This window comes from Gastrolobium bilobum, unplaced genomic scaffold (genome assembly GCF_033153095.1).
Source record: "Gastrolobium bilobum isolate Gb01-03AN ecotype WA unplaced genomic scaffold, APGP_CSIRO_Gbil_v1 utg37739, whole genome shotgun sequence".
Taxonomy (NCBI): Eukaryota; Viridiplantae; Streptophyta; class Magnoliopsida; order Fabales; family Fabaceae; genus Gastrolobium; species Gastrolobium bilobum.
The window spans coordinates 26,224-39,950 of NW_026895444.1; the positions used below are offsets into that span (position 1 = coordinate 26,224).

Below are 13,727 nucleotides of genomic sequence, written 5' to 3' on the forward strand. Positions count from 1 at the left end.
ATTCTATGCCAATTTACAAGTCAAGACCATCCTTTCTTAAGATCATTATTTAACACACTTACGAATGATTACTCGTAACACAAGCAACCCCCTCTGTTTCATAATTACCTAGGGTCCTTAAATGACCCAACCAAGCTTCTAAAATAATCTTTATAATTTTTAATATTCCCTAGTTCCACAATTCATGCAATGGCCGAAGCCAATACCAAAAAAGACTAGGAATTTTCATGAATTCTTTTTACACAACCATTGGTTCCTAGAACCCCTACTTGACCCTAATTTTCTCATACATTCATATAACAATTTAAGCCTAAACTTTGCTTATTTTTCCTTCATAAGGTCGAGGGTATGCATAAATGGAACCAAGATATCTTTCAACAATTCCCAAGTCATTTCACTTCCTCATCGTACCAATACCAAGCTTAGGAACCTTTACATATGTTCAAAACAGAGTTTAACATAATTGATCCCTACAAAACCTATAGGCCGAAATCTAGAGGGTAGGGTCAATGGGGTTCTTTTGTTGTACAATCTAATTTTTTCATGTAATTCATACTTACACATATATACATGCCTCTACAAAATATCCAATTAAATTTTTGCACCAACAAACCCCTCTATGGTACATCATGGCCGAAACCTAAGTAGTGGCCTAGGGAATTCTTTTCAATTTTCCAACTCATCATCATGCTTGCTTGACACTATATCATCATAAAACACACTAATACTTCATAAATTTCAAGTTTTCACTTCATAAATTCTACACAAAATATGCTCATAATATTCAAAACTTAAACCATGAAAATCAAACATTAGAATGAGGATTTCTTACCTCAAATCGCTTATCCAAGGTCCAAGGAACAAAACCCAAGCTTGGCTCCAACTAAAACCACCATATCTCTCTTGGATGAATAGTAACTCGAATTGGGAGGAGAGGAGACTTTTTACACAAGCATTTTCAGCCTAAAATAAGGGGTGAAACGGATTCATTGGATGATTTCCTATTGATTTCATGTAATGGACTTTTTCATTTAGATGCTTGTGTAGAGAGAAATCAAAGAAAAAAAAGGTTGAAACCTAACCCCCCCCCCCTTCCATGGAGATGTCGAGCAGCAGAGAGAGAGGAGAAGAAGGGCAACGCGCGCAGGAGAAAAGAAATATAAGGAGTTTACGGTTGATAAAGTTAAGTTACTTTAACTAGGTAACAACTTATCTATCTACACACCTCCATTTAATACCAAACTTTACCCAATGAACTAGAATATTTTTTCATTCATATTTCTAACTTTACTTTTGCATTCTAGGTAATTTTTTCTACACACATTTTTATCCCAAAAATCTCACTGACTGTACTTTTTACCTTAAAAGTAACCCTAATTTATTTAATTAGATCTTTTACTTAATTTAACCCATTTATGCATGATTAAATATTTAATCACATGCCCTTTTTTAATTAAACGGGTTAAGGATATTATAGATGGAGTTCGGGGAAGACTTTATGATTTCTTTTATCTCTTTGTTTTGGCCATGAGTAGCTAATTTTTTTTGTAGTTAGGGTTAGATGGAATCCAATTGAATCTTTATTTTTTGAATTAATCTTTAATGCAATTTTCCCTTTTTATCTTGAATGAATTTTCATGTTCTTCATGCTTCTATGAGTCAATCTTCTTGTAGACAGTGATCTAAGGTTCATGTATGACAATAGGGATGATGGTATATGAATCGGGGCTGGTAAATTCATCATTGATTTGTATGAATCTAGGGATAGATATGAATCATGAACTCCTTATACCATTTTTATGATTCTTTATTTTAATGCTTAAATCCTTTTAAGAAACATCAAGGAATTAGGATTCTTTTAAGGGAGTAAAGGGTTAGAATACCAAGGGATTGAGTTTTAACTAAATTAGATGGGCAATATAGAAAGGGCGATTAATTAAATTTTTAATTCAAAACGTAAAGGAATGATTGGGAGAAATCGAATCCCTAACTACGTTTTTCTTTATTGCTTGAATCTTTGATTTTGCGTTTTGTTCTTGTTTTTGTTTTAATTATTAATTAATTTTAAATCAAATCGCTCATTCAAATTGTCCAACTAAAGTAAAAATGTTGAACTAGTTCTTGAAATACTAATCCTTGTGGGAACGATACTCTACTCATTTCTTTATTATTTGTGTGACTGGTACACTTGTCGTGCAACAAAAGAAGCCAGCATTGAGTAGAACTCGCGCTTCCAATGTTATAGTAGCTTTACAAACTTAAAATTCAGAGGGTATTTTACAATATAGTTGAAGGAACCCTTTTTTATATTGTTAAAAAAATAAAGTACACATACCCCCAAGGATAGCTCAGTTGGCAAGTTGAGTGCCCCAGGGTAGTTCAGTAGGCAATTCTTGGAATTCTTTGGGAAACAAAGGGAAACCCTTACCCCTTAGAAGGAGGATTAGTCTCATCTTTTTTCTAGTGACAGTAGTCTAATACATCCTCTATTTTAGTGAAGAGTTAGTCTTAAGGTCATATTTCGAGGACAAAGTGACCGGAGGAGGTTTAGTGAGGATACGTCCTTGTAATCTACAAAAATAAAAATAAAAGTAGACATAAATTTAATAATAATACAAAAGAAATATTTTCATTCCCTTAATTGTTGTAAGTGAAGGATAATTTTTAAATTTGTTTGGGTCTTAACCCGAAGCACAATTGGGCAATAAGAAATGACCAAAACACAACTCATCTTTGATTTCATATATGACCCAGTCCATTCCTATATCAAAAAAATTGTTATAAACACTAACCCGCAAAACCACAACCCACATCAAGGAGGTGGATCTCCCAACTCAATGTTTCTTTTCTTTTCTTTTTTCTTTTTTCCCAATTTGAAAATGAAAATATCTTTGCCTCCTCTGCTGTCCCCTGATAACATCTTTTTTCGATTAGGATAAGGTCATAAAATAATATCTTGGAACATCCTGGTTCAAAACCAAACCCCTCCCTCCCTTCTCGCCTTGTTAAATCCTAATGGCTGCTCCTCTGTCTACCATTGTAGATATCTACTTTCCCGACACCAAAAACACAAGGTTCAACAACACCACACCTCTAAGGCAAAAAAATCGTAGAAAATTTGCCATAAACTGCACCACTTCTAAATCCATTCCAAAAGTTCCTCCCACCCCAACTTCAGACATCAACACCAACAACCAAAACTCTTCCTTATCCGACCAACTCACACCCCTTGCCAACACCACCTTATCTACGGCCACACGAGACCAACCCCATGTCTTGTCTAAGCCAAAATCCACGTGGGTCAACCCCACAAAGGCCAAGCGCTCTGTGCTTTCACACCAGAGGCAGAAACGCGCTCCTTACTCTTACAGTCCCCAACTCAGAGATCTCAAACGCATTGCCCAGAGACTCAATGAGTGTGACGCGTCCTCAGAAGCTGATTTCTTGGCTTGTGTTGAGGAAATCCCACTCCCACTTACACGAGAAAATGCCCTCTTGATGCTCAACAGCTTGAAGCCATGGCAGAAAACCCATTTGTTTTTCAATTGGATCAAGACCCAGAATTTGCTTCCCATGGAAACCATATTCTACAATGTCACAATGAAGTCTTTGAGGTTTGGGAGACAGTTTCAGCTCATAGAAGACCTTGCCCACCAGATGATTGATAATGGGATTCAACTAGATAACATCACTTACTCCACCATCATATCATGTGCCAAGAAGTGCTACCTGTTTGACAAGGCCGTGCACTGGTTTGAAAGGATGTACAAGACTGGTTTGATGCCGGATGAGGTAACTTATTCTGCTATCTTAGATGTTTATGCTAGATTAGGGAAGGTTGAAGAGGTGATAAGTTTGTATGAGAGAGGTAGAGCAACTGGGTGGAAGCCTGATCCTATCACATTCTCTGTGTTGGGGAAGATGTTTGGGGAGGCTGGGGACTATGATGGTATTAGGTATGTATTGCAAGAGATGAAATCTGTTGGGGTGCAACCTAATTTAGTTGTGTACAACACCTTGTTGGAAGCAATGGGAAAGGCTGGGAAGCCAGGTTTTGCAAGGAGCCTGTTTGAAGAAATGATTGATTCAGGGATAGCCCCAAATGAAAAGACCTTAACAGCAGTTATTAAGATATATGGCAAGGCCAGGTGGCCTCGAGATGCTCTGGAATTGTGGGAACGAATGAAGGAAAATGGCTGGCCTATGGATTTTATTTTGTATAATACCTTGTTGAATATGTGCGCAGATGTTGGATTGGTGGAGGAAGCTGAAACTCTGTTCAGGGAGATGAAACAGTCTGAGCATTGCAAGCCAGACAGTTGGAGTTACACAGCAATGCTCAAAATTTATGGGAGTGAAGGAGATGTCCGCAAGGCAATGGGATTGTTCGAAGAGATGTCTAAGTTGGGCATTGAACTCAACGTGATGGGGTGTACATGTTTGATTCAGTGCTTGGGAAAGGCTATGGAGTTTGATGATTTGGTCAGAGTTTTTAACATTTCTGTTGAGAGAGGAGTGAAGCCAGATGATAGGCTATGCGGTTGTTTGCTATCTGTTGTGTCTCTGTCTCACGGTACCAAGGACGAGGAAAAAGTACTTGCTTGTTTGCAGCAAGTTAACCCAAACCTGGTTGCCTTTATTCAATTGATTTTAGATGAGAAAACTAGTTTTGAGACTATCAAGGAAGAGTTTAAGGGTACCATGAGCAGTGCTGCGGTTGATGTGAGAAGACCCTTCTGTAACTGCTTGATTGACATATGTAGAAACAAAGATCTCCAAGAGAGAGCCCATGAGCTACTCTACTTGGGAACCTTGTATGGTTTATACCCTGGTTTGCACAACAAAACTGAAGGTGAATGGTGTTTAGACGTTCGATCATTGTCGGTTGGTGCCGCTCAAACTGCACTGGAAGAGTGGATGTGGACACTCACCAAAATTGTTAACCGGGAGGGGGCACTGCCAGAGTTATTCCTAGCCCAAACTGGTACTGGTGCTCATAAGTTTGCCCAAGGACTGAACATTTCTTTTGCCTCTCATTTGAGGAAACTAGCTGCTCCATTTAGGCAGAGTCAGGATAAAGTTGGCTGCTTTATTGCAACTAGAGAGGACTTAGTCTCTTGGGTGCAATCAAAGTCTCCATCAGCTGCTATTGCGACATAGATGGTGGAAAAAATCAAGTGGCATTCAGCTTTAGCGCTATGGCTAATACATAACAATGATACTTCAAGTCTATTTATCACTTAAGTTGTCAATATGTGGAGGGTTGAAGCCAAAGATGGAATGTAATCTTCCCCACTCATTTTTATTAGAATGTAAACACATCCTGAAATTTGATATTCCTTCTTCTTTGCTTCCCTTTATCTCCCACCTTAAGAGTTTAGTTAAAAGACATGCATGCTCTTGTGAATTGATCATTATGCCTCTTCTTTTGGAAAGAGAGATCCCATGCCAAAACACGTACCTAATACTAATAGAAATGCTAGAAATTCGAACACAACCCCTGCATATATATCTCAACAAACGCGTGCATAACTAAAATTAAAATACAAGAAAATCAGTTTACGGTTCCATTATGCCTAGTTTTGGAAAGGCCTTTTATGCAATTTATGGTTACGTCCAATGCACAGATTTGATTTGGAGATCTCTAATTCAGAATCATGTTGATTCGCTTTGGTGGAAATCCACCCTCAGTCGAAGATTGTAGTTACTGACTAAAGACTGCTTGAGTTCAACAAGTACACTAGTATCCCCACCAATATACACCACATTTTCTGGGCTATGCCAAAGAAGAAAGAAAAGAAATGAAAAAAATAATAATAAAAATAACTAAATAAACGAAAAGGGCCTTCGCCATGCAAAAATTTTATCATTTTTAATCTCTATAACTGCCAAGAGAGAGAGAGAGAGAGAGAGATGGGGGCGGGGAGCAGAATAGAGACTGCGAATGGAAAAAGAAACAGTTTAAAAGGCTCTAATATTTTTCTTTTTTCACTGCTAAAAAGAATTCCCGACCCCATCTGCAATGCCCGTTTCTTAGCTCATACCAAATTGCATTCAGCATCTTTAATTCTTGATAGAGCTCTAACGGAAGCCTCTTGCCATTAAAAGTTGATAACTTTATGTTGCAAGACGGAGAAACAACACATAGACCCATGAAAAATGGATCAGCTGTGAAACTTTGGCACCAGCTTTGAGGCACCCTCAGGGTATAATATACTATCACATGTACAGAGCCAACAGCAAGTTGAAGGTCTCACAGATACTTCCCTGACGACTTCCAGATTCTTCCTTCAAGTGATATCACCATAACAGTCACATCATCATGATACTTCCTCCTATCTCCTTGTGGGATATCCAGCAACTCATGAAAATCCATCCCTGCAACAATTGAGTCCAAAATCACCACTGAGTTGTATAGACACAGTAGTTGACAAGCTAAACAATTCAGCTATAAATAAGATCGATATATTGCCTGCAGCAATTATTTTCTTGTTTCGGTCTGAATTTTTGCATTATCCCCAACCCAGGCGGGTTAAAAAGTGGGAAAACATCCTACTAGCATCAAACATTTCAAAATAAGTTTTCCGCAAATACAACAACAAAGCATACCATGTAATTATGCACCGAACGTAGAAATTTTTTTTTTTCCAAATCCTTCAAATTTCACCATATATACTCCGCAAGTTTTACTGTTTGCTTTTTAAAATTTACCATCAGTTCATTCTTCAAGCAAAATATAGTTAAAATATATCCTCAAAGTAGAAATAGACATGAGTTTTTATATCATATAAACAACCAACCAGAAGTTTAAATATTCAAAAAAATTGCACAACTATATGGCCTATGGGTAAGACAAATGCTTTTAGTTCTAATATAAAAAGAACTACTAATTAATAATCCCTCCATTTATGCCGTTCAACAAATTGTACATGTCTCTATCAAGACTGCAAAACAAGATACACAAGGTCAGAAGATTCATTTACCAGCCTTCTTGGCTGCACGGAGGAGCAGCTCTTCTATTAAATGTTGGGCAGGATCTCCTTCTGGAAACTTTTCCATGAAGCTCTGAACTTGAGAAACCACTTCTTCATTGGTTAGATATTGATATAAACCATCAGATGAGAGGATCAGGAACTGATCTCTCGGATATAATCTATGGTGACGTAGTGAAGGACAGCAGGATATATATGGAGCAGTGCCAATATATTGATTACGAAACATTTCTAGTACTGCATCGTTCCACTTTGGCTACGGAAAAATTGAAATCATACCATCATGTAAGAATACATTTTGTAAAATATTTAAGAAATTCATGCAGCCCTAAACAAGAGACAGGACAAATAATCAGGCTTCTAATTTTGAGTGAAGATGAGCATCAGTGCATGCAACAGCAACATAAGCACAAATAAAGTGAGTTTCGTGACAAATAAATGATTCTTACAGTAATAATGAATGCCAATTCAGCATGTTCTCCAATTGACCTTATGACTCATCATCTCATTTTATCTCTCAGAAGTGTAGTGCAGGACTGAAGTCTAAATGGTTGGGCACTGCCTAGCTTACATCTATATGTAGTTCATGATAAAGTGTTATAGCATATAAAGAAAACTTTTGAATAATTATGAATTCACGTGACAAATTTTGTAATTTTACCCTTTCTTTTTTGGCCGAGTATGCAAAAGAGTTTTACATTGTGATAGATATTACAATTCGTCACAATAACTAATATTAACATAACCATCTGGCATACCTAAATTTAAAGAACAATAACCCGTCCATGTCTATGAATATAAATAGATAAATACAAATCAGTGTATCCAAGCAAATAAAAATGTTCCCAGCTTCCCGCATCTGTTTAAATACTCATCTATTTGCATATATGTATTTACAATATATATATATGTACATCAACAAAGGATGGCTCTAAGTAAGATGAATAATAAATCTTCATTTGAATTAAACAAAGAATCAACGTGAAACATTTTTCCATAATGCATGAACTGTAGAAATCAGCATATTATTTTCTCTCTGAAGAAAGGAGAGAATGGTTCAGAAGCAAGCTGTAGATAAATTTTAAAAAAAGCACTGTATTAATAAAACACAGTATTTTAACAGACACCTGTTTCAAAAATCCTGCCCCAAATGCTCTGGTGACCTTAAGACGACCTTTAACTCTATCATTGACTATACATTGGGTATCATCAGGATGTTCATTCTTAATTCTAATGACTTCCTGCAAAACAGTCAGCTCCGCTTTTTAGAAAACTGATATTACCAGATCACAATATGACTGAAGAAAAACGAAACAAGACTAATATATATAACTACAACTAGAAGTATTATTCATTACTAAAACAAGAACAGCAAATAATCATGAAGCCAATAATCTAACCTCTTGAATATATCATCACAAATATCTCAATACTACATGTTAGCAAATCTAAAACTCCTACTGCTACCTGATATAAAGCAGGATGCCGGATTAAATGAAAGAAGCAATGGGAATGCAATCCACATAAGGAAAAATCCACACATGCAAACATAAACTCAAATTTGGATATACATACAAAATCACACAAGTGACTAGAGGGATAGAAGAACTTGATGGGAAAAAGAGCATCATTAGATATAAATGGCTGTATTAATTCCCAGAAAAAAGATAAACCAGACTGGAATAGGGATAGTAAGGAAAATACGACGTGTAGCAAAGACCAAACTTATAGGAGTGAAGGAAGAAAGCATTTCACCTAAAGGACAACTAATTCAAAATTAAACTTACATCTTCAATGCTCGTGCTATGGTCAGTAGACAGCTGCAATGCGACCAACCTCATTTCTAGAGCAGGACCCTCATTCCCCAACTTGATTGCACTTTCACTTTGACCTAAACCTAAGGACTCCTCAACAATGCTCTCGGTGCTCGACCCAATATCTCCCTTGTTTCTGGATTCCACATTAGAATTAACCTCTTTAGGCTCATAGTGTGCAACAATAGCTCGGCTATCCCCAACATTCATCACATACACATCCTCATCCCTCATTAAAACAACTAATAGGCATGAACCCATCAAAGCAAGTTCAGGATTTGTATCCAAAAGTTTATCCGTCATATCCAAATATGCAAGCTCCGTCACTTGGAGAGCCCGAGACATTGCACTCAAAACCAGATCATGATCCACCGGACCCACTTTCCGCTTCCTTCCACCACCACCACCACCATCACCATCACAAAGCTTGCCTTCCGCCCGATTCTCCCCCTTCTCTTTGTCCTCTGTCCCCAAATTCCACGGCAACAACTTCCTACCATGAACCTCCTTATGCTTTGTCAATCCATTCTTCAATTTCGATAACAACAGCCACCGTCTACTAACTGCTGAACCCGCATTGCCATTGCTAACGCTCAATGCATCATCAACTGAAAACGCGAACCTATCCGACCCCGAAAGATCAAGTCCATCTTCAGGGTCTTCAGCAAGAAACTCCCACAGCCTACGCCGTCTACTCTCCGTTCCCTCTACCATCTTAGCCGAATCATCGTTTTTCAGCACACCACTTTCGGCGGGGTGATTGCTACTCTCTTCAGCTTCAACTTCCCAGAACAAACCCTGCAGTTCGTTGTGAACTGCACGGTAGAGATGACCCATCAGAAACTCCGGCGCGTCGGGGCCATTGAAACCGTCGTATATCCCCACGAACAACCACCCCTGCTCCTCCGACACCACCACGTGAACCCGATCCTCCCCAGCCTTCCCAAGCGCCCACTGCACATTGCTATTGCTCTCACTCTTAGCCTCCGGCGGCTTCCCCTCGCTCGCCGGAACCTCCTTCCTCCCGACGAAGTTCAGCACCGGCACCACCCACGGTCTCTTCTTCTCCGAGTCGTTCCGGTGAAACGCCTTCCGGAAACCCGAAACACCCTTCTTCTTCTTCTTCTTCGCGTAGAGCCCGCCTAGAGGCGCCGAGAAAGGGACATCGTTTCCGCCGGAGACGCCGCCTTCGGCGGCGCCGCCGCTCTCAATTGGTCCGGAGAGAAAGAAACCGCCCCTCTCGAAGCTTCCAGACGGTTCACCCCCTCGGGGCACAGGCTGAAGCGGGAGAGCGCAAAACGACGACGTGCTTTCGAACCCATTGACAATATTGCCCCTGAGGGCGGCTCCGCCGCAGCAATCTACGGCTTCTTCGTCTAACTGTATAACGGTTTTAGGGACGGAGCTGTTGGCGCTGACGGAGGCTCCGGAAATGGATTTGAAGCCGGTTTCATGAAATTCGGGTCGGGTCCTGGGGACGGGTTCGTGGGTTGGGGAGAAACGGAGGGAGGAAGAGGGGGAAAGGAAGCGATCGGAATGAGAGGGAGAGAGGAAGCGTGCGGAGGATCTGACGTAGCAGAAGGAGTGACCTAGGGTTTCGTCCAATGGGTCGGTGGCCGTGAATATCACGTCTTGGTGGTCCGGTTCGTTGGTCCGGTTCACCGGTTCGAAGCAGGAACAGAGGGTGGAAAGTCCACTTCCCATCACATTTGACTTGCGCCACAGTGTTTGGCAGCTAAGAAAAATCCGAAACGAATTTCCAGCAAAATGCAATGTTGAGAGGGAAAAAGACCCAACCCCCAAGCCCAGTCCAAAACTAGAAAGGGACGAAGGGCAGTGAGGGACGGAGGGAGGGAGGGAGAGGGACAAAACCCCCCCAAAAAAAATAAAAAATAAAAAGGAAAAAGAAAAGAAAAAAGAAAGAGAGAGAAAGAGAAAGTGAGGAAAAGAAAACAAAACGTAAGAAAGTGAGGAGAGGGAAGAAGAAAAAAAAGAGAGAGCGAAGACGTTTTTTCTTTTTTTATATAATTATATTTTTGAGTTGAGAAGTGAGAAGATGGAAAGACTCAGGCGCTTTGTAAAGTGGGAGAGAGAGAGAGAGAGAGAGAGTGAACGTTTTTTTGTGTTGTGTAGAAAATTGGTTGTTGTTTTTTGTCACTTTATGTGGCTTTTTCAAATGTTTTTTCTTGTGTTTTTGTGTGAAGTTGTTGGGGCCTGTCTGATATGAGTTGACGGTTACACCTGGAAATGAATTGCTGTGGGTGTATTTAAGGTGGCTGACACGTAAGACTCCAGCTCACAATTTGAAATGCTTTTTCATATTTACTTTTGGATTTAACATTTTTATTTCTATCGCAGCAAAAAAATTAGTTGTCACACTCATGTAAAAATAATTGAATTTTATTAGTCTTTTTTTCTCATCATTTTATAATGAGATTCACTCCCTTTGCGTGGCAGAATAAAAAAATTTCTATAGTAAAATTTTTATATTTTATAAAGTTTTTATTTTTAAGAATAGGTCGCTTTTTCTATTTGATGGTTTTCATAACTTTTGTTTCATTATTAGTCTAAACTGAACAAAAGCGACGTTCGATAATGGTGAATGAAGGCTTTGCCTCTTTTTTTAGGGATGCTCAGAGAAATTTTTTTTATTTAAGAATCACGATTTTTAGAAATATGATGAGAAAATGAGTTCTTAAGAATCTTATCAAAAAAATGTTTGGTAGAATAAAATATTTCCGGAAATATTGAGTTAATTTTCTTAATGCTATATTTAGTTGTATCAAATTTTCTCTTGTCATAGAAATTCTAAAATACCTCTCCGTGGATGGTTTTTTTAGATGCTATTTTCGAAAAAAATTACACACAAAATAAAATTCTAGAAAAATCATATTCCCGAGAAAATTTTAAAAAACTTATACCAAACATGAGTAAATATAATTACCACTCTCAGTTTGCCGGAAATCCTAAAAAATACATCGTACCAAACGGCCTATATGTTATTTTAGATGGGTGGTTGGGTATTTATTTTGTGCTTGCATAAAAATGAATTTGGACTTCCTACTTGTTTCAACTTTGAAGGTGAAAATTCAATTTAGATTAAGGCTGTTTAAGTCAACTTTTAAACCAACTCATTTGATGTGATTTTCTTTTTTTTAAGTTAGTAGTTATTTATAAGCATAAGTTATGTTAAATAACAAAAGCTCTTATAATGAAAAGTTTTTTTATAATAAAGAAAAAAATTAAAAGCTCTTCAGAAAAACTTTTTTTAAGCTCTTATCTATTTTTCTTTAATTGCGTGCTTTTTTAAAAATAATGAGCTATAAAAATAGAGAGAGATAATTTTCTTGAAATAAAATATTTTTTAGTAATTTTTAAGTTAATAATTTTATATAATTACCAAATAGCTCTTTATTTTTTTATTTTTTAAACTCTCTTTTTTAGCTTTAATTTATAAGTAACTTTTACCGTAAAAAAATATCCAAATAAGCTCGTCGAATGCTTCGATTTGGTTCTTAATTCGTGGTTCGTCAGAAACATGTGTAAGATACACAGATTTAGAAATCTTTTATACCAATTAACAATGTGCTGTATAAACATTAAGAGGTTGACTGAGTATATAAAAAAGGGTCAGGATCTCACTTTAATTTATATACCTAAGGTGGATTAAAAAATTGAACAAGTTAAACCCAGTCATAATCACAGGTTATAGTAATTTTGTCTTAGCTATGCAAGAGGTATTACTAATATTGGAGTTGCATTTAACACGTTACCGAATCTCACCTTTTGCTTAGCCAGCTTCATCTAATAATTAAGCTGGCTTGTTTCCAAATCTACACTCATACTAATAAATAAGAGACGGAATTTATTTTAGCCTTTTATTTTGAATTCAAAATTTCGTTTGAAGTATTATGTCTTGTGGTTTATATTTTAGAGTAAATATCATTTTTGGTCCTCAGTAAATTTTAAGATGTCCGCTTTAGTTCCTAGCAAATAAAAAAGCTATTTGTGGTCCTAAAAAATTCAAAATAGACTTATTTTAGTCCTTTCGAGGGACTAATATAGATCTTTTTTGAATTTGTGAGGGACCACGATTTTAACTAAATGAGTCCATTTGAAAATTTTTAAGACCACGAATAGTCTTTTTATTTGCTAGGAAATAAAGCGGGCATCATAAAATTTGCTGATGACCAAAAAGGATATTTACTCTATCTTTTATCAAAAAAAAAAAAAAAAATTGTGTTTTGATCGAGTTCTAAATTAATTTGATACCTTGAAATGGATTTACTTTGTTGATGCTTTCTTTATGAAATAGAAAAAGGTTCTGCTGTGTTGGTCAATGAAATCCTTAATTGAATTTAATAAGATTCAATTTAGTAATAGTAACTGATTTATCACAAAAGATATAAGACTTAAATTAATAGTAACTGATTCAATCTAGATTGTTGTTATATATCGAGTTAATTGCATCAAACATTTTTATAAGCTTCCTTTTGATTATGGATAATTTAAATTGATACATCTAAAGTAGTTTATGAGTCATTAAAAAAGAAACGGGCATACTATTAAATTATTAATAATGGAATTACTGGATTTTGAATAGCAGAATCTCACCCCCTTGACCTGCTGCGCATTATCAAGTTCGAAGTCCTGTTCAAATTTTTGTGGTCCAATCCATTTCAGTTTCCGATATTATTCAACTACGTTATCTAAATTATTGCATCAGAGAGAGAGACTCTATATATAGTTTAGTAAATTAAAGAAAAAAATCTGGACACCAAGACTCATGACCTTTTTAGATGGAACCTTGCAGCATAAGTCTGTTGAAAAAACTTAGACATCATTATACATCTCAATGTCATTTGGAAAATTCTTAAACTAATTGGAAATGTGTAATTTTTCTTTCTCTCGTCACTATTGG

General features: G+C 37.1%; 2 protein-coding genes across 2 annotated transcripts; one reads left to right on the top strand and one right to left on the bottom strand.

The window, feature by feature from the left end:
* The first annotated feature begins 3,005 nt into the window (after nucleotides 1-3,005).
* Nucleotides 3,006-5,289, top strand: LOC133311633 (pentatricopeptide repeat-containing protein At5g46580, chloroplastic). The gene has a single exon (XM_061512710.1). It carries the CDS (start codon nucleotides 3,016-3,018, stop codon nucleotides 5,158-5,160), a length of 2,145 nt encoding a protein of 714 aa, XP_061368694.1. The 5' UTR covers nucleotides 3,006-3,015; the 3' UTR covers nucleotides 5,161-5,289.
* A 435-nt stretch (nucleotides 5,290-5,724) lies between these two features.
* LOC133311564 (protein phosphatase 2C 29-like) lies at nucleotides 5,725-10,834 on the bottom strand. The gene is made up of 4 exons (XM_061512626.1): nucleotides 8,780-10,834; nucleotides 8,120-8,233; nucleotides 6,984-7,248; nucleotides 5,725-6,378 (listed from the first exon to the last, which is right to left on the bottom strand). The coding sequence occupies exons 1-4, from the start codon at nucleotides 10,508-10,510 to the stop codon at nucleotides 6,254-6,256; spliced, it is 2,235 nt and encodes a 744-aa protein (XP_061368610.1). The 5' UTR covers nucleotides 10,511-10,834; the 3' UTR covers nucleotides 5,725-6,253.
* Nucleotides 10,835-13,727: the final 2,893 nt, after the last annotated feature.

Coding starts and splice junctions, on each gene's coding strand:
- LOC133311633 (XM_061512710.1), top strand. CDS start 3,016: ATGGCTGCTCCTCTGTCTACCATTGTAGATATCTACTTTCCCGACACC.
- LOC133311564 (XM_061512626.1), bottom strand. CDS start 10,510: ATGGGAAGTGGACTTTCCACCCTCTGTTCCTGCTTCGAACCGGTGAAC. Junction 7,249..8,119: donor GGGCAGGATTTTTGAAACAG/GTGTCTGTTAAA, acceptor ATTTTTCCGTAG/CCAAAGTGGAACGATGCAGT. Junction 6,379..6,983: donor CCGTGCAGCCAAGAAGGCTG/GTAAATGAATCT, acceptor CAATTGTTGCAG/GGATGGATTTTCATGAGTTG.